The sequence below is a fragment of the Macrotis lagotis genome, chromosome 1, assembly GCF_037893015.1.
Source record: "Macrotis lagotis isolate mMagLag1 chromosome 1, bilby.v1.9.chrom.fasta, whole genome shotgun sequence".
In the NCBI taxonomy this organism is placed as follows: Eukaryota; Metazoa; Chordata; class Mammalia; order Peramelemorphia; family Peramelidae; genus Macrotis; species Macrotis lagotis.
The window spans coordinates 443,241,585-443,263,333 of NC_133658.1; the positions used below are offsets into that span (position 1 = coordinate 443,241,585).

Sequence of the window (21,749 nt, forward strand, 5' to 3'; positions counted from 1 at the left end):
AGTTAAAATTATAAGTACATATATATCACACTATCAATTTGACTTGTCACATAGAACAAAATATAAAAGAGGAGCAATATAACTTGTTACCATTAACTCTACTTTAGTCAATAAAATTATGAAGATCTGCCACAAGGAAAAAATCATGAGGGCTTACTATATTCCAAAATATTAGTATTATGCAATATGGGAAAAAATAATAATGCTTGCTTTGGTTTTGAAGAGCACAACATCAGGGAGGTGTTACCATGACAATCATGTGAATTGGATTTGAATGAGGGTGTGCTGTGCTAAGAGTCACCAGCCTCACTTTCTCCTCCAGAGCCATCTGGATCCAGTGGTCAGTTATGAATCATGATGACTAGAAATGACCCTGGGTGTGAGGCAATTAGGATTTAGTGACTTGCCCAAGACTTCAAGGACAGTGTTCTATCCACTGTGACACCTGGCTGTCCTTGGGAAAAAATGTTAGGATATCAAATTTATAGAAAACTAAAATGCATGAAAATTCATGAGAAATTTAGTAGGCCTCTAAATGAATAAGTTAATAGCTGGTAATAAAAAAAAAAAAGTTGGGGAAGAAGGGTATTCTGAGAAAATGGCGGAGTAAGTCAGAAATTTCCAGCATCTCCATATTTTCTGCAAAGACAGACAGAAAATCACATGAAATGAATGTGTAAACAGCAAAAATAAAGGAGATAAAGTAGGTGTCCTCCTAAGACAAATTGAGAGGACCTTAGAAAAGACAGGTTCTACAAGTTCTTTGAAAGTAAGGTAAGTATTGAAATTACTGACATGGGGGGCCGCTAGGTGGCGAAGTGGATAAAGCACCGGCCCTGGAGTCAGGAGTACCTGGGTTCAAATCTGGTCTCAGACACTTAATAATTACCTAGCTGTCCAGCCTTGGGCAAGCCACTTAACCCTGTTTGCCTTGCAAAAACCTAAAAAAACCAAAACAACAACAACAAAAAAAAACAACCAAAATTACTGACATGGGATGATTCTAAAAAACAAAATTGGGTAGGAATAGGTAAAAAGGAGCAATTATATTATAAAAAAGAAGCAGGTAAAGTGGAAGGCTGGTAATGCTGGAATCTAATTTTCATTTGGGTTTAGAGGAAACAAGTACATCTGGAAGGATGCAGAAGTCTTCTGAACATGTAGTGAAATAAGAAAACTGGGGAGGTGGGAGAGGGACTTTTGGAGGATAGTGTAGAATGGGAATGGGTGGTGGGAGAATAACAAGGATAAGAAAAAATGAGAGGCTGAGAAAAAATAGTGAGTAAAAATAAAATGTAGGTAAATTCACAAATAATAATTATAACATTGAATGTGAATGGATATTTATAGCAGCTCGCTTTGTGGTAAAAAAAATAGAGAATTGTGTGAATCCACATCAATTGGGGAATGGCTGAACAAGTTGTGGTATATGATTCTGATGGAAAACTACAGTGCCATAGGAAACAATGAGCTTAATGAGCTTAGAAAAACATGGAAAGACTTACATGAAATGATAAAGAATGAAATGAACAGCAGTAGAGTAAGAGTAGGGTAAGAAATCTCTTACCCTAAAGGAAAAAGGAGAGGAAGAGGGTGAGAGGAAGGGGATGAGAGAAAGGGGACAGGGGGAAGGAAGATCACGGGAGAGGGTAGTCAGATACAATACATCTCCAAACATAAAATATCAATAAAAGAAAGAATAAATCAAGAAATTAAGCATGTAATAAAAAAACTTATAAAAAGAACAAATTTAAAATTCCAAATAAACACCAAAATAGAAACCCTGAAAATCAAAGGAGAGATTAATAAAATTGAAAATTAAAAAAAAATTCAACAAAACTAAGGAGTTAATTTTATGAAAAAAATTAAATAAACCACTGGTTAATTTGATAAAAACAACAAAAAAAAGAAAATTATCAGCAAGTCCCAAGACAGAATAATGCTTTACTAAAGTAAGACACTATTATTTTCTCTATTATTACATGAACTAGAACCAATTTCAAAGGACTAAATTTCATTTAGATGTTAGTCTTAGAATCAGGAAGAACTGTATTCAAACTTCTTACAAATATTGGTTCCATAAACATGTTAAAGTAACTCAGTGTTTCAGGTGTTCCAAGGAACTAAGAAGATACTGGAAGAAGTAAAATAAATGCTGATTTGTTTTGATAGAATGAGATTCCATCTTGGGAGTTCCTTATACCAACGAAATCATAAGCCTAATCAAAACAAAACAAAACCCCACCTTTGAGTACTTACTGGTAGATAGTGGGAAGTGCAGTTATGATAAACCGACCACTTAGACCTGAAAATAAATATTAAGGCTTGATAAATAAAATAAAAAATTCTGGCAGATAGATTTTTCCAGTCTAAATATGTATAATTTTTAAATTTACAAGTACTTCTCTTATATTTTAAAGAATTGTTTTGTAAATGTTACATTACCTATATTTCCAGTTATGATCTTTTCCCCCTGCCCCTTCATTTGGGGGGGGGGGGGTTGCAAGGCAATGGATTAAGTGACTAGTTCAAAGTCACACTGCTTAAATATTAAGTGTCTGAGGTCACATTTGAACTCAGGTCCTCCTGACTCCAGGGCTGGTACTTGATCTACTGCGCCACCTAGCATCCCCTCTTCTCCCACCTTTTCTTTAAACCAAACAATTATAAAATTCAACAATACTAATCAAAACATTGAGAAAGTCTCACAGACTATATAGCATTCTATTTACATAGTTCTTCATCTCTGCAAAAAAAAAAAGAGACATATTCTAATCTCCATGTCCAAGTTTGGTCATAATTTTTGGATTCAGTTTTGATTGATTTTGTAGGTCTTTCCATTTGTGTTGTAGTAACTATGTTTTCTTGATTCTGCTTACTCTACTATGAATTAATTCATATATCTTTCCATGCTTCTCTTTATTCATTCTATTCATCGTTTCTTTTTCTATTTAGCATTTTATTTTTCCCCATTTCCCCATTGTAAATTTGGTTTTTAACGTTTGTTTTTAAAACTTTGAGTTCCAAATTCTCTCCCTTCATCCCTCCCCATTACTCACCCTCACTGAGAAAACTAGTACTTTGATATTGCTTATACATGTGGAGTAAAGTAAGACATTTCCATAATAGTCATGCTGTGAAGAAAAAAAAAAATCTCAAGAAAAATAAAGAAAAAAGTATGCTTAAATCTGTAATCAGACATCTTCAGTTCTTTATCTGGATGAATAGCATTTTTCATCTTATGTTCTTCAGAGTTTTCTTGGATCACTGTTATCGTTAAGAATAGATATTATTTAGAGAGGATCATCTTACAATATTATTGTTACTTTATACACTGTACATTTCACTTTGCATTAGGCTCTTTTAAGTCTGCAGTTTTTTCTGAGACCATCATGTTCATTATTTTTCATAGCAAAATAGTATTCCAACACAATCACATATAGCAATCGGGTTTAGTCATTGCACAACTGATGGGCATCCCCTCAATTTCCAATTACCTACCACTAGAAAAGAGTTGCTATAAATATTTTTGTACATATAGGTTTGGGGTTCCTTTTTTAAAAAAATCTCTTTTGGGATACAGACTCAATAGAGGCATCACTAGGTTAAAAGGTATACATAGTTTCATAGCCCTTTGGACAAAGTTTCAAACTGTACTACAGTTGAATCAGTTCACAACTCCAACCACAGAGCATTAATGTCTTATTTTTAGTCATTCTTTCCAATAGTTGTCATTTTCCTTTTCTGTCCTATAAGTCAATCTAACAGGTATAAGATTATACCTCAGAATTGTTTTAATTTGCATTTATCTTTTCAACAGTGAATCTGAATTTTTTTCATATCGTTAACAGATAAGCCTTGATTACTTCATTTGAAAATTGTTCATATCTTTTAATTATCAACTGCAGAATGGTTATTTTTCTAAATGACTCAGTTCACTATGCTTGAGAAATAAGGACTATGAGAGAAACCTGCTTCAAAAACATTTTTCCAAAATTATTTTTGATAGCTGTATTCTATTACCTCCTTTTATTATTATTATTTGTATTCTATTTGCCCCATTTATTCTTTCCTCTTTTTCCACCTTGTTCCTCCAATCTGCCCTTCCTTCTATCATCCTCCTCTTCCTCTTATCCCCTTCCCCTCCTACTCTCCCATATAGTAAGAAAGATTTCTATACTCAATTGAGGGTATATATTATTACCTCTTTGAGCTAATTCTTATGAGAGTAAGATTCACTAACTTCGCTTTATCTCCCCCTCTTTCCCTCAATTGTAAAAGCTTTTTCTTGCCGATCTTTCCCTTCCTCTCTCAACCCTTAATTTTTAATTTTTAGATATCATCCCTACATATTCAACTCACTCCTGTGTCCTCAGTCCATATATCTTTCAACTGCCCTAATAATGAGGTTATTATGAGTTATAAGTAGCATCTTCCCATGTAGGAATTAACCTTATTAAGTCCCTTATCATTTTCCTTTCCTGTTTACCTTTTTACATTTCAATTGAGTCTTGTATTTTAAAAGTCAAATTATTCATTCAACTCTGGTCTTTTTATTAGAAAAGTTTGAAAGAACCCTGCTCATTGAATGTCCATTTTTTTCTCCTGAAAAAGTATATTCAGTTTTGCTGGATAGATGATTCTTGGTTATAATCCAAGTTCTTTTGCTTTCCAAGGCATATTTTAAGCCTTTTAAATCCTTCAATATAGAAGTAGCTAACACTGTTACCCTGATCATGGCTTCATGATATTTTAATGTTACTTCTATCTGGCTGCTTGCAGATTTTCTCCTTAATCTGGGAGCTCTAGAATTTGGCTATTGTACTCCTGGTCATTTTCAATTTGGATCTCTATTAGGAGGTGATCAGTGTATTCATTCAATTTCTATTTTACCCTCTGATTCTAGAATATTAGGGCAGTTTTACTAGACAATTTCTTAAAAGATGTCTAGATTTTTTTTAAACATGGCTTTTGAATTGTCCAATAATTTTAAAATTATCACTCTAGGATCTATCTTTTGAGGTCAGTTGTTTTTCTAATGAGTGATTTTACATCGTTTACTATTTTTTCTTTTTTGATTTTGTTTAATGGTCTCTTGATTTCACTTAAAGTCATTAGTTTCCATTTGCTCAATTTAAATTTTTAAGGATTTTCTTCAATGAGCTTATGTACCTCCTTTTCCATTTGGTCAATTCTGCTTTTTAAGACATCTCTTCATTGGCTTTTTGTACCTTTTATATTTTTTTTCCAATTACATACAAAAATAATTTCCAACATTCAACATTTTGTAAGCTTTTTTTTTCTACCATACTTCCTTCCCTCTCTCCCCCTCCATGACAGCAAACAACCTGATTTAGGTTGTACATGTACAATATGTTTTACAAATTTCCATATTAGTTATGCTGTTAAAGAAGAATTAGCAATAAAGGAGAAAAAAATGAGAAAGAAAAAACAGGAAAGAAGTTTAAAAAATAGACGTAGTATGCTTTGGTCAGCATTCAGAATATAGTTTTTTTTTTTTTGTTCCACATGTACGAGGTATTTATTGTCCTTGATCAGTGAACTGTTGAGAATGTTCATCACAGTTGATTATCTCACAATGTTGCTATTAATGCTATACGGGTTCCACTCATTTCACTCAGCTTCAGTTCATGCAAGTCTTTCCAGGCTTTTCTGAAGCCTGCCCACTCATGATTTCTTATAGAATAGTACTATATCACATTCCTAAACCAGAATTTGTTCAATTATTCCCCAACTGATATCCTCTCATTTTCAAATTCTCTGCCACCAAAAAAAGAGGGGCTAAAACTATTTTTGTATATGTGGAACTTTTCTTTTTTATAATTTTCCCTGGGATGCAGTTTGCAAGGCAATTATTAAGTGTTTGAGATTGCATTTGAACTCAGGTCATCCTGACTCCAGGGCCAGTGCTCTATCTACTGTGCGACTAGCTGCCCCTAGATTTTAAGGTGTTATTCCCTTCAGTATTTTTTGTTTCTTTTAACAAGTTGTTGGCTTGTCATGATTTTTTTTTTTTGCATCACTCTCATTTCTCTCTCCAATTTTTCCTCTATATCTTTTATTTAATTTTAAAAATTCTTTTGGAGCTTTATAGCCTGAGATCAATTCATATTTTTCTTGGTGGCTTTGGATGTAGGAACTTGGACTGTGTTATCTTCTTCTGAGTGTATTTTGAACTTCCTTATCACAATAATGATTTTCTATGTTCAGAATTTTTTTCCTTTTTGCTTATTTTGTATTACTTGATTTTTAACTCTGTTGAAGTAGGGCTTTGCTTCCAGGGTGGAGAGTTCACTGTCCCAAGTTTTAAGGATTTTGTTCAAGATGATACTTCTAGGCATCTGCAAGTTTTCAATTCTTCTATGATGGTTTATCACTCTCCTGGCCTGTGCTCTGGGCTGTAAGGAATCATGAGCACTCTTTTCTGCCCTGGAAGGGCAAAGAATTCCCACTCCTGTGTGGTTTCAAGCTCTGGTGTGTTACTACTATTCTTTTTCACCTGAGGATTATGACCCAGATCTGAGTCCTGCTTTGGTGATAGCAAAAAGACCCCCTTAATCTCCTTCCAACCTGTTTGGTTTTTGTTTTTAGGTTTTTGCAAGGTATTAGGGTTAAGCCCAAGGTCACACAACTAGGTAATTATTAAGTGTCTGAGGCTGGATCTGAATTCAGGTCCTTCTGAATCCAGGGCTGATGCTCTATCCACTGTGCCACCTAGCTACCCCCAAAAATCTTTTTTTTTTGGGGGGGTAGACCAAGGCAGTGGGGCCAGGATATAGCCTTCTCTGGATTGCACTCTTCTCACCCTGGTGAGACGTCCATTAGACAACAGACATTTTCTGATGACCTTCTAAGTTGTTTTGGACTGAAAAATTGTTCATTCAATCATTTTGTGGGTTCTGCCATTCTAGAATGTGTTCTGCCATTATTTAAAGGTATTTGGAAGTGTTTGATTGAGAGCCAAGGTAAATCTCTGCTTTTACTCCACCATCTTGGCTAACCTTTACATTTTTATTCATTGTTTCTTAAAGCAAAGTGATATTTCTCTATGTACCGTAATTAGTTATCCATTCCCCAAATGATGAATGTCTATTTTTGTTTCTAATTCTTTAATACTTCAAAAAGTTAATGCTATAAATAGTTTGTTGTACATGGGACCTTTTTATTACAGGACCTGAGTCACACTGCTTCAGGGCTGACTACTCCTTTCTATAATTTTTTAAAAATCATTTGTATAAAACAAATGGGAATGAAGGCAAATCCCACCAAATGGAAAAGTTCTAAACTGTCTTCTACAAAAGATTGCCTATCTTCTCTGATCTCACTTATTTTCTATCATTCTCCATTTCCTGGTTGCTTCCTTACTAACATAGTTATATCTCCTCTATCATCCTAAAAACCAAAACAAAACAAAAATTAAAAAAGCTCACTTGATTCATCCATCGCAAGGTATTTTCTGAAATCTTTCCTTTCTGTAAAAATTTCTTAAGATGACAGTACAATAAGTGCCTCCACTTCCTTGCCTCTCACTCTTCCCTTAAATCTCTGCAATTTGACTTCTGACATCATCATTCAATTAAAAAATGCACTCTCCAAAGTCACTAATAATCTCTTAATGGTCAAATCTAATGACCTTTTCTCAATCATCATTCCTTTTTTCTATCTTTGCAGTCTGTGGTATCGTCAATTACCCTCTTTTCCTTAATACTTTTTCCCTCTAAATTTACACAATACTATTCTATCATGCTTCTCCTTTCTTTCTCATTATCATTTAATGGATATTCATTTGTGTCACACTCACATGGAAGTCCCACAAGGTTCAGTCCTAGGACATCTCTGCTACTGCTTCTCTACTATTTCACTCTGCTCTACTATTTCACTCATGCTTTCAATTATCATATATATGCAGGTGAGAGTTGTCCAAGTAACCTCTTTCATGACCTCAGGTGTTGCATCACCAACAGTCTATTAGACTTCTTCAACCAGATATGTCTAAAAACCAGAACTCATTGTTTCCCCCAAATCCTCCCCTCTTCCTACTGTCCCCACTATTGTCCAGGGTACCATTCTCCTAATTACCCAAACACCAAACCTTTCTTCTTTACTTGATCTCATCCTCATATTCAATGAGTTCTCAAATCCTATCACTTCTACCTTATACAGGGTATATAAGTTTATAGGCCTTCATTTTTACAATAGCCTTTGACTAATCTGTCTCATTCAGCTGTCAGATTATCAAAAAGTCTAAGTATAATTATATTATTCTCCTTCATTCAATATACAGTGTCTCCCTAGCACTTCCAGAATTAGACTTCTAAAAACTCTACATAGACAATCTGTTTATAGTCCTCCCACCCCCTCACTTGTATCCTGTAATCAATCCAGTGATACCCAGCCTCCTGTTACCTGTAAACTTTATCTCTTGCCATCTAGAATTTTCCAACTATTCTCCATATCTCTGCCTCCTGATTACCCTAAACATTCAGTTAAGTTTCACACTTCTCCCTCTGAGACTATCCCTAACTCATCTTGTTTGTTTTCATATTAGATTATGAGCAAGGACTCTTTTTTGTTTTTTTTGTATCCCTAACACTTAATATAGCAATTGACACACAATAAGCATTTTTAAAATACTAATTTACTCACTGAAGAGAATTATTTTGATGTTAACAACTATATAAAACAAATGTTAAAAAGCAATGATATTAATTTTGATTATTAATTTCATCAATATACTATTGATATATTAATATTAATTTTCATTAGGAGCTATGATTTGGAGATTTTTTTAATATAGTTTGAAATCTTTCTTTCAAAAACTATTTTTCCATAATCTTTGGTCTCTTTATAGAGGAATGGCTTTTGGTTATACTTTTTTGTGAGTTATCTATGTATGCTGCCTAAAAAACCCTTATTAGATATTTGTTACAAAAAAAAGTTTCCCTAGTCAGTTGCCTCCCATATCTTTGTTTCATAAATTGTTTGAAGAGAAGGTTTTCAAATTTTCATGTAATCATTTCTTATAATAAATTCTATTCTTTGATCAATAATGCATTTCAGTATTGACTAGATAAGTATCTGTTCTGGTTCTCTTCTAATTTTTATTATAATCTTAAAAATTGCTATTAAACATCCATTTTAATTTTTTTGCATTTTATAATGTTTGTCATTGGACTAGATCAAATTTTTTCATGTTAATCTAGGTCTAGCCCTAATTTATGCCACACTATTTTCCTGTTTTACCAGTAATTATTTTTTTTAGAAAAGAGTGCTTTCTTCCCCACATAATTTGTGCTTTGGATTTACTAAACATTTGCCTATGTCAAATTACTTCTTATTCATCCTAATCTAGTTTGTTTTTCAGAAGTAATTTTATATCTTATACTATGGCCAAATAATTAAGGAAAATTACTCTAAAATTTGATGATTGGAAGAACTATTCATCTTTTTGATCTTCTCTTTAAGTATTCTCTTTGTAATCTGAGTGAATCAAAATTTAATCTAAATATTGGTTTATTATACAGAAAAAAACAAATCATGAGCATTTAATAACTCTCCAATGATTTCAGCTGTTGTTTTTTTACATTTCTTCAAAAAAAATTGTAATTATATACACATACACACAGATCTTATATTTATTTGGTAAATTAATGCATCCAGATATTTAATGCATTATGTAGTTATTTTGAATAAAGAATGTATATATAAATGCTTCCTATTTTTGTTATTTAGTTCTAATTTGTGGCCTGATATTTTACTGATGTTAATTCCTCAAAAGATTTTTAGCAAAGATAATTCTTATACTTTGTATAAAAAGTATAAAAGTCTTTTGCTGCCTCTGCTAATAAATGGCTAACTTTATGTTTTAACTTTCAAAATCATCATTGGTTTTCTAGTTAGAACCATCTTTGCATGTCTGATATAAATAGAATTTGAAAATGGTAAATTATTTGGGAGTAAATTCTTGTACTCTTTTTTGCCAAGATTTGATTTAATTTTTTTGAATAGTTGTACAGTGGGTTAATCTTTTTTTATATATTATTAAAGGAGACTAATATTTTTTTTCTCATTGAAAATGTGAGTATTATAGATGTTAAGCTTTCTTTCGAAGTCCATAAATTCATTTTAGAATAAGTGCCTAACAAACTTTCACTCGATTTGAAGATGGTTAATTTGGGGCAGCTAGGTGGCACAGTGGATAGAGCATCAGCCCTGGAGTCAGAAGTACTTGAGTTCAAATCCGGCCTCAGACACTTAATAATTACCTAGCTGTGTGGCCTTGGGCAAGTCACTTGAAAAAAAAAAGATGGTTGATATGATTTTCCTCTCTTAACCTGGCTGACTGATAGTTTTATCAATTTTGCTTCTCTTTTCAAAGAACAGCTTTTAGTTTTGCTTATGAGTTTTATAATCTTTTTTCCTAATTTATTTTCCAATTTTCAAGATTTCTTTTTTTATGAATATTTTGAATTTATTTACTATTTTTCCAATTTTTAATTGCACATTCAATTCGTTTATCTCTTTTTTCTATTTTGTTAACATATGGTCTGAGGAATAGTCTATTTACTCTGAAGGATACTTTAGTTAAATTATAGAAATTTTGATATGCTGCCTTTTCATTATAATTTATCTTTCACATAGGGGTTGTTTTTGTGATTCTTTTCTTTGACTTATCACTTGTTCAGAATGTTGTTCAAAATTTCCATTTAGGACTATCTTTTTTGGGGGGGTTGCTACTTATATTAATTGTAATTATTTAATTATGGTCTATAAAAAATTCTGTTTATATTTGTATTTTAATATTCCTCTGTGCCTTAATATACTATCTAGTTTTGTGGTGCTGAGGATATGTGAATTCATGTAGCTATGTAGCTATGTATATACATATCCATGTATGTATGAAATATTATTTATTATTTTATGTACCCAATCAGAAGACACCAAAATCTTTCAGTTCTAAATTCTGGAACAGATTATTTGGTTCTATTTCCTTTTTGTTTACATTTTAGATCTGTGCAGTTCTAAAAAAAAAATAAGAGAGAAAATCATAATCTCCTACTAGTATTACTATCAATCTTTTTGCAATGCAGGTGATTTTCCTTTACAAATTTAAAAGCCTTGTCATTTTGTATAAATAGGGTGTTTCAAAAGTCTCAGTGTAGTTTTAAATTATTAATGCTTAAATTTATATTCACATCTACATAATAGATATATAGAAAATTATCTATGGATTATTTAAACATAATGTAATTTTTCTTTCTCTGTATTTTTAGTTTTCTCTGACAGCATGTCCACATAAATCTTACTTTAAAAAATTTTATATAATGCATAATATATTTTGTTCTAGCTTCTTATTTTGATTCTGTTTATTTTTAAAATGTCTAATTTATATAGCCAATTGGGGAAGAGGAAAGGTTACATTCACATAAAGTAATGGAAGTAATGCCTTCATGTTAGGTTTAGTGTTTTCCTCCATTTCTTTCTTTAGAGAACATAGATTAAGGAGATATATGTGTGCATGTATTTCATGTGTATCTGTGTGTGTATGTGTGTGTATGCATGCATCTATATATGTACCATATTTCCCCATGTATAAGACACATCCTTTTTTGAAAAATTTGGACTCTAAAAACTGGAAGCATCTTATACAGTGGTTGTAGATTTTTTTTTTACTTGCATTTCCCACTTTTTTGCACTTGTTGTCTTTTCACTCATTGTCTAACACATGCTACCAGTATATTACATTACATTTTGCCATGTTCTGCCCAGAAATGGCTCAGAAAAGATTTTTGTACAGTGCTGAATTCAAATTCAAAGTGATCCTGTTTGCAAAAGTGAATAGAAATCATGCTGCTGAACTTCAGTTTGGTCCTCCTTCAACTGAGAAAACAATCTGAGACTGGCTATGGGAAGAAGCCCTACTGAAAAACACCCTGGCAAAAGAAGGCCATGAGAAGCAAGGCAGCTGAATGGCCTGAGTTAGAGAGGGAAGTGAAAAGACGGATTGAAGAGCAAAGGGCAGTGGAATTCCTATGTCCACAAAGATGGTTCAGCAGGAGGCAAGAAGAACTGCTGATGAAAAAGAAGTTACTGATTTCAAAGGAGGACACAATGGGTGCTTCAGGTCCATGAAATGGAATGGACTAAGCATGTGTCCATGCACCAGAGATGCTCAAAAGATCCTGAAAGCTATGAGCAGAAGGTCCTTGAATTTCATAATGAATAAAACAAGTTCAATAACTTTATGTAATACGTTTTTTTTTCAAATTTTGGGCCCCAAAATTAAGATACATCTTATACATGGGGAAATATAGTGTGTGTGTGTGTGTATGTATAAATGTTTATACATAATAAATAGTAAGTAAGAATGAAGGGGGGTGATGTCATGACAAGTACGTGAATTGGATTTTAGTGAGAGAGTGTTGTGCTAATTCACCAGACTTTCTCCTCCAGAGTCATCTGGATCCAGTGGCCAGATATGAATCAGGATGACTGGACATGGCTCTGAATGCAAGGCAATCAGGATTAAGTGACTTGTCCAAGGTCACACAGCTAGTTAGAGTTAAGTGTCTCAGGCTGTATTCAAACTCCTGTTCTCCTGATTCCAAGGCCTGTGCTCTATTCACTGCATTCCCCTTAGCTATCTTCAATATATAACATATTTTTATAATTATGATAAAGCAAAAAAATTAAGGAAAATATTAAGCTTGTCCTTCATATGTGAATGGAAACAATACATACAAAATCTGCTTTGCTGTATAAAAAACATCTAAAAATTATGCATAATCAAAATGAGAAACTGGAATAATATTATGTATTATGTGAAATGAAAAAAATAGGAGTTAATTAAAAATTCATAAGACTGATAGTGAAATGAAAACTATATTATACTTAAAGAAACTATAAAAATCATTATCTTGATTATGCATACCAAATGGCATAGTATCTAAATATTATATAAAATGTATTATGTGATATATAGATGTGTATTTATGTGTGTGCATGTTATACCTCCTTACAAATCATTTCTGCAATCAGTTCTACTTAAATTACTCGGATGCCACTTTTAATTCACCACAGGCTTTCACCATTTCTCTTCTCCTATTTCCATATTTTTGTTCTAATTTGGATTTTTCCTAAATTACTGGTTTCTTTTTTCTTTCCTTCTTGATAAGTAGTTTGTTCAAAATATGCCTTTCCTTCTAACTTCTTATGTTTACTATTTTTGTAAATCTTCTTCCTTAAGACATTATTATTGCTTTGTTTTCTTCACTAATACCTAATCTACTCTGAAACTTTATTGTATTATAACCTTATTTACTACTTTTTTTTTTTTAGGTTTTTGCAAGGTAAATGAGGTTAAGTGGCTTGCCCAAGGCCACACAGCTAGGGAATTATTAAGTGTCTGAAACCGGATTTGAACCCAGGTATTCCTGACTCCAGGGCTGGTGCTTTATCCACTGTGCCACCTAGCCGCCCCTAGTTATTACTTTTTTTAATCATATGATGCTCTTGATTTGAAGCTTTAAGTATCAGGTTTCAATTTCCTTTGCTAAGCAATTTCCAGGTTACTTTGTATCACTTACCTTATCCATCCTTCTCTGGTATTTCTCATTCCTAGAAATATCAATTTAAGAGGAAAAGAAAATTGGAAAAGGGCAGTGACACAAGGCAGAATTTTAGCATGTCTTACCCCCTTGTCTTCTGGAAGAAATGATAATTAATAATCCATAATCTGGGAAGATGCAGAATTCTCCTCTTCTTCTAACAACCTGATTTTTAAAAAGTTCTGCCTTTTGAATAATATTTCTAATGAGATTGAATTAACTCTCTTCAACCATATCTGGGTTCTATGCAAAAAAATTTCCAATTTTTACAAGGAATTTCATTTAAGATGTGGAAGTCCATTGAGTTCTGCTTAAGTAGAGACAGATCCTTTTGCCTAGATAGCCCAAGCTGGGGATGATCTGAGGATATAGTTTCTCTCTCTGAGAATAACATGATATCATTATTAACCACTCATTTTAATATAGCTCACTTCCAACTGAATTATCTAATCAAGAGGTGACTGTCACCCCCTCAGGAACACCTACTCTTTGAAAACTGTGACTCCCCCTTGCCATGATAGTCTCTGGTCTCAGAGAGATGACCAAATGACTTTCCTTTTATTAATAACATGCTGGCCTTATCACTAAAATGATTAAATTACCCAGAAACTATGTCTCTTGAACCTGTTTAATCATCATACTTTACCATAATGGGATCCTTCATAAATGTCAATACTATCTCATATCTGTGTTCTGTGCATCCTTCCTCCATCCCCAAAATCATGATTGGTGCTATCTGCTCTAGGAGATATACATATAGGATGCTGCCCATCTCTAATTGTATAAGCTCTCCTCATAGTAAATCAATTGTGAGATTCTACATAATAGACATATATATCTCTTAGTCCATGAGAGGATTTCTATATTTTTTTAAAGCAGGTTTTTTGATATAAACACACATATTCTCAAACATGGAACCCTTCTGCCCTGTCTCCCATACTTCTTGATTTCCTCTCCTCTTGCTAGGAGACTATAAGAAGCATCATTCCTGTACTATTTTCACTATAGTCAGTTTTCTTGAATTATTTCCTACACTACATTTGGTAGGGATGTACTACACATCTCCCTATTTTCCATCTTTCTTTTCCCCATTTATGTAACTTCCTATTCTATGATTTTGTACCACAAAATGTGATGATTCCTAAAGGGACCTCAATCAATCAATAAGCATTTATGTGCACCAAATACAATGAAAAAGAAAAACCAAACAAAAACAAACATCACAGTGCTTCGTTTCTAACTCTATTTTTACTTCAACTTGTTTCACTTATATTTTGAATCCACATACCCATTTTCTTATTCCTTCATGAACAATCTTTTTGTCTTAATTTTAAAGAAACCACTCCATTTTATTAATCTTTAAAATGTTTCTACTGTTTGGAGGTACTTAGAAATCTAATATTCTGCTTCCTTTTTTTATTTCCAGGGATGCCTTCAATTCTTCTCTTGTGGAATATCTTTTTTTTTATTATTAATTTAGACTCATTCTCAGTTGCAGCTTGAACTCCTGTTTTGGGGAATATGTATTATCCTATTCTGTAATTTCTCAAGACAATGAAATAATCTTGTATTTAAAATTCCTTACTTTCCTATTTGAAAGTCTTCTTTCTAATGATGTGAAAAAAATTTATCATCAAAATGATTAGCTTCAGGTATACATGTGAGTGTATATACAATCTGTGGATTCTGGAAACTTTTTTTTTTTTGCTTTGCTGTCTGTATTCAGAAGCCAGTTTTCTTATATTATTTCTTATGGTGTAGTATTCATGTTGATTTGTATGCCGCAATCTTCCTGGAGCTATATATATGTAAATCTTATCTACAATATCAGTAGCTACGACTTGCATGGAATTCAAGTAAGTGTTCTTTTAACACTGTTACATTTTGCTTCTCTTCTGCAAGATTTTCCTTTTCAGTATTTTTGTGTTCCAAATTTGTTAATCATTCTTTCCTTGCTTATTCTATAATATGGTCTGAATTGTTTTCTAATCTATTAAGTTTTTTCATTTTAAATTGAGAACTCTAAGCTCAGATTCATCCTCAATTTCTTTTTTTTATAACAAAAAAAATTTCTTCTTTAACATATTTTATTTCTCTTTTGTGATAGTTTTTGTCTCTTTGGCATACTCTGTTGGGAATCCATAGGATTAGGTATTCATCTGATAATTGGTTCACTTTTCTTTGTTTATCTGTTAGGAATATTTTGTATTTTATAAGATTTATTTAGTTTCCTGCTTTGGGGGAGATCAATTGTTGATGTATTTATTTGTTTATGCTCTGATCTTTGATTGAGGTTCTTCTCTAGAAATCTTTGGTGTTTCAGTCTTTTTCTTTCTGGCCCTCCTCCAATACCACATTATGATTGCTGGAGAATAAAGTCCCAAGCCTAGGCTGTAATGCTGACTCAGCCAACTTTTAGTAAGATTTGTAGGACTGGTCCCTGTGTAGAATATCCTCTAAGGAGAGAGGGTCAGACTCAGTTTATACCCTGCCCTGAATCTTCCTTTAGCTTCCATTCTTTTTAGATTGTATGACACTTGATTCTTTGAGGCAGAGTCTCAAATCTGTAGTCAAAAGACATTTCAGCTCCATGTGGCTAGGAAAAGTCAATGTCTCCTTTAAAGTGTTGGAAGGGAAATGGGTTTTGGAAAAGTAAGAGAAGAATTCCAAGATGGATTCCTGGACAAACTTGCATGTTAGTTTATTCTCCTGCCACAGCATACTGAAGCTGGTGAATAAAGAATGCTGAATCTGTTAAGCATTAGGGTGCTCTGGTATTAATACTATCATGAGAAATTTACCTTATGGGATTTTATCTTCTTTCTCCTTCAGATTTAGCTGTAAATCCTAGATATAGCACATTCTTCCTTTTTTTTGGAGGGGAGGGAGTTAAAGATATTTTAAGTAACCAGTTATTTAACTAGATCATCTCTGTGGTTACCTTTCTGAATTCTATTATTCCAAATATTATTAAATTTTACTTAAGGTCACAATAATATTTAAAGACTTTTCAATAAATGCTGATAAACTATGATAATATGTGATTTCTTTAAATAATAATATAATAAATAGCATTTAATTAAAATATACAACACTACAGTAGATCAGTAAAATGTTTATAATGTTGAAAAGTTTTTTACAAATACAAATGGAGCAACCATACCTGGCTGCTCTGTGACATCCACTTTTGCAATATTAACCTTAAGATCTTCTCCCCACTCAGCAAAATCTTCCCACTCTGGCTGAAGGTTCTGACAAGCAGGACACCAGGGAGCATAACTAGGGAAAAAGATAAGTAAAAATACAGATGGTCAAGAAAAAAGAAAACAACATTCTGGAAATCTTATTTAGGTTTTTATGTGGCTTTTAGGTACAAAAAAACCAAATCTGATTCACAACAATAATTTTCCATTTGTCTTCTAATAGATAAAAAAATCTAGTTTACCAAGAAAATAATAAAAACCTTGCTAATTCCTTTAAAATTGCCAGATTTTGAGAACATATAATCTACATTTTTAAAATCTATAATAACTGGGGAAAAATAAACTTAGGATATGTATATATAAAGCACCCATTCTTGACAAAAAAAATTAACTGTTAACAAATGTAACCTACAGTATACAAATCCAATTCTTTAAAGAGCATTAAGATATCTAGGAGCTGATCATAATAGCTTTTGTAACTGAATTAGAAAAAATAAAATGACCAAATGTTAACAATACTTTTTAAAAAATTATTTATCACAACCAAACAAACTTTATACCAGTTCAACAACTGAGAAACTGTTAATTTAATATTGCAGACAGAATAGAAAAAAATAGATGCAGAAAAAAATTTTATACAGAAGATGTTATCTATTCATAGCAATTTTTTTAATAACTAAAAAGAATTACATTTCATGACAGCAAATATCACTTAAACTGGGATGCCACTATGACAAGGTAATTCCTTCACAAGCTTCTAGCTCCACTGCTGTACTAAACCTTTTCAGTACTTCAGCAAATCTGTCTGGCTCTTACTACTTTACCCTGTCATCTGAAAATCTTGACTCAGATTTTACTGAAAACATTGAGGCTATTCACTGAGAGCTCTCTCTTCACAAACCACTCTACATGCACAAGTGATTTCATTCCTTGACAATTCTTTTACTAATCTTAATTTTTTTCTTTCTTTACTGAATGTTTGCCTGCCTCCTATAAAAAAAATGCCCATGGCTTCCTATCCTCAAAAAACTCCATGCATTCTATTAATTTACACCACTCCCCCCCTTGTTTTTAACATTGGAAGAATGAAGTACATCAACTGGTATTATTCCTTCTGATCCAACCATTCAAGTGAAACTGCTCTATCCAAGAATCCACAGATCCCCCTGAGAAAGGGATCCCAAAAAACCAACCCCCAGGAATATTATAGCCAAGTTCCAGAACTCCCAAGTCAAAGAGAAAATATTACAAGCAGCCAGAAGGACAGAAATTCAAATATCGTGAAGCTGCAATCAGGATCTCACAGGACTTAGCAGCAACTACATTAAAAGCTTGTAGGGCTTGGAATATAATATACCGGAAGGCAAAAGAGCTTAGAATGCAACCGAGAATCAACTACCCAGCAAAACTGAATGTCCTCTTCCAGGGAAAAAGATGGACTTTCAATGAACCAGGGGAATTTCAAATGTTCCCATTGGAATGGCCAGACCCGAACAGAAGGTTTGATCTTCTGATACAGGACTCAGGTGAAGCACAGAGATTGGAGAAGGGGAAAATATGAGGGACTTAATGATGATGAACTGCATATATTCCTGTATAGAAAAATGACACTGATAACACTCATATGAACCTTCTCAATTAACAGAGCAGATAGGAGCTTTTATAGATGAAACACAGGAGAAAGCTGAATTTGAAGATAAAATATGGTGTAAAAATGGAGTCAATAGAAAAAAGGGAAATGTAATGGGAGAAAGAAAAAGGAGAGGGGGAATAGGCCAAGATATTTCATATAATAAGATTTTTCTTTATTACAATGAGCTATTGCAATGATATGGAAGGGGGGAAGGCAAGGGGGAATGAGGGAATCTTTACTCTCATCAGAGGTGGCTAGGAAAGGAAAACAGCATATATATACTCAATGGGGTATAGGCATCTGGAGTAAGAAAGGGGGGGGGGAACAGGGGGAAGGGGTGGATGTGAATAAAGGAGGAGAGGATGGACCATGGGGGGAGAGTGGTCAGATGTAACACATTTTCTTTTTTATGTCTTGCAAGGGGCTGGAATTGGATGGCCTGTCTGGGACCATAGGGCCAGGTGGATGCTGGGCCTAAGGGGTAGTGGGGGGCTCAGGGCTTCTTGGCCCCAGGACCAGGGATCTGTCTGCTGCGCCACTCAGCGACCCTACAGCAGAGACAGAGTGAAAGGAGAGAGAAAATATAGTTCATGGTAGTAGAGAAGTATGAATGGAGGGAGTTGCGATCAGCAATGGCAATGTTGGAAAAATATGGAAGTAACTTTTGTGATGGACTTATCATAAAGAATGTGATCTACCTGTGACAGAGTTGTTGGTGTTGGAACACAGACTGAAGCGCATTTTTTATTATTATTATTTTGGGGGGATGCAGGGCAAATGGGGCTGGGTGGCCTGCGTGGGGCCACATAGCAGGGTGATCGTTGGGTGTCTGAGGCTGGATTAGGACCCAGGTGCTCCTGGCTCAAGGGCCAGTGCTCTGTCCGCCACCCAGCCACCCCTGCTATTATTACTATTTTATTTTATGTCATTTTTTTTTCTTTTTTTGGTTTATGCAGGGCAGTGGGGTTGGGGTGGCTTGCACGTCATACAGCTGGGTGATTGTTGGGTGTACAGGGCAGGATATGGGCCTGGGTGCTCCTGACTCCAGGGTTAGTGCTCTGTCCACTGCGCCACCTGGCCATACCTACAGTTATTTTTTTTTTTGGCAAGGTAATGGGGTTAAGCATACCTACAATTATTACTATTATTTTTTTAATTTTAATTTTAATTTTTTTCTCCCCTTTATTTTATTGCTCAAGTGAGTCTATATTTTTTGGGGGGAGGAGGTATTCTGTTTACTCTTTAACAAGAATATTTTATTAATGTGTAGAAAAACATTGTTTGTACAAAATGATAATATTAAATTATTAAAGATCAGAAAAAAAAAGAAACTGCTCTCTCCAATAAGTAATCCCTCAACTGGCAAATCTAATAACCCTTTTCTCAATCCACATTTTTTTTAAACCTCTCTTCAGTCTTTTATCTTGACATCCCTCTGAAACTATTCTATCCATATTTTTTCTCCTCTCTAGCTGACCACTCCTCATTTTCTTTTGCTAGAACTGCAGAGTGCCCTCAATGACCACAGGTAGACCCTAGGCTCCGTTCAGAGCCCTCTTCTCTTCTCCCTCTATACTATTTAACTTGATTTCATATTTTCATGATTTCAACTCATACTTTTAAGTTGATAATTCTCAGTTATGAGGAAAAATCAATACAATGACCAAGATTTCAGAGGTAAAAGATTTAGGGCATAGAATAAGACAGATATTTTTGGCTTGGGATGAGAAGCTGTGAAGGTGAGGTGATGACTGCACTAGAGTAGTGGCTATGACTTAGGGAGTGTATTCAAGCTATTTAAAAGGTGAAATCAAAGGGGTTGGTGACAGTTTGGGTACAGGGAGGGGGCACTTAGAGATTGTGAAAAAAAGTATACTTCTAGGTTTTGAACCTGAAAGACTGGGAGGATGGTATTCCCCTATACAGAAATACAGAAGTTATGGGAAATATAATGGAATTCTGTTTTGACATACTGATGTCTACTGGATTTCAGTTCTAGATTTCTTGAAAGGCAATTGAACATGCTGAGATCTGCAAAGAAGCTGGGGCAGGAAAAGATAGATTTGAGAATCATCAGATAAGAGAGGTTAATTATATCTGTGAGTTGATGAGATCACCAAGTAAAGCAGTAGAAAGGGGGAAAAAAAAGAGGATCGAAGTACTCCAAGGAACATCCACAGTTACAGAGGGTGATCTGGATGTGGATCCAGTAAAGGAGACAAATAGGTAGGAGGAAAATCAGGAGAGTGGTGTTCCAAAAACTTAAAGAGAGAAGAGTGCATCAAGGAGGAGACTGATCAACAGTGTAATGGCTGCAAAGAGGTCAAGGATTTGGCAAATAAAAGATCATTAGTAATTTTGGCAAGGGCAGTTTCAGTAAAATGATAAGGTTGGAAGTCATAAGCACAATGGATTAAGAAGAGAATAAGAGGAGAGAATGGAGGCAAAGGGCAGAAGACAAATAAGACAATGGTTACCAGAGATCAAGGGAGTTTTTTTCAGGATGGGGAGACATAGGTATATTACTAGGCATTAGGAAAGGAATAAGCAGAGAGAAAGAGACTGAAAATAAATGTGTGTGTGTGTGTGTGTGTGTGTGTGTGTGTGTGTGTGTGAGAAGCCAGGTGGCAATGTGTATAGAACACAGGCTCTGTGTTCAAATCTAGCCTCACTTAATAATTACCTAGCTGTGTGACCCTGGCCAAGTCACTTAATCCCACTGCCTTACAAAAACAAATACCAAAAAAAAGAAAATAAAAGATAATCTGTGATCAGATTTTCAATGAAATAAAGAGGAAAGGGAACAGAAGTAGAATGCATTGGTGCTAAGCAGGAAGAGAGTGAAGGAGAAAAGAGAGAGAGAGAGAGAGAGAGAGAGAGAGAAGGAAGGAAAAGTATAAAAGAACAGGAGGATTGGGGAATTCTGAGTCATGACCACGAAATGAATAGTTCCCCCCACCAACCCTCATAATCCTTTATGCCTCTCCAAACCAGAAATAAGGGGAACTCTGCTATTTTCAGGGTTTAGGACATTAAGAACCCAAACAAAGTAAAAAACTCAATGAATTTAAAAATAGAGACGCTAATCTGTAATATTCTCATTCAACACCCTTCTGGAAAACCAGGTGCTTTACAAAGAACTAAAGTCTACAAATCAATCCTTTTCTTCCCCCAGTACCAAGAAGATCTAAATTTCCCCAGGCTACAATAGCAGCAAAACTTGACAGCAGCAAGGTGCAGTAATGTTGCCATGGAAATGTTAGACAGAAAGCAAATAATTAAATT

At 34.0% G+C, this 21,749-nt stretch overlaps 1 protein-coding gene across 2 annotated transcripts in view; it reads right to left on the reverse strand.

Annotated features, from left to right (window-relative positions):
* Nucleotides 1–21,749, reverse strand: part of TMX1 (thioredoxin related transmembrane protein 1) — a 59,038-nt gene that overhangs the window by 4,358 nt on the left and 32,931 nt on the right. For both annotated transcript variants that reach the window (XM_074213355.1, XM_074213354.1), the window contains exons 2-3: nucleotides 16,792–16,907; nucleotides 2,260–2,305 (exon numbers count right to left, since the gene is read on the reverse strand). In XM_074213355.1, coding sequence (XP_074069456.1) covers nucleotides 2,260–2,305; nucleotides 16,792–16,907 — 162 coding nt within the window. The remainder of the gene's footprint in view (nucleotides 1–2,259; nucleotides 2,306–16,791; nucleotides 16,908–21,749) is intronic.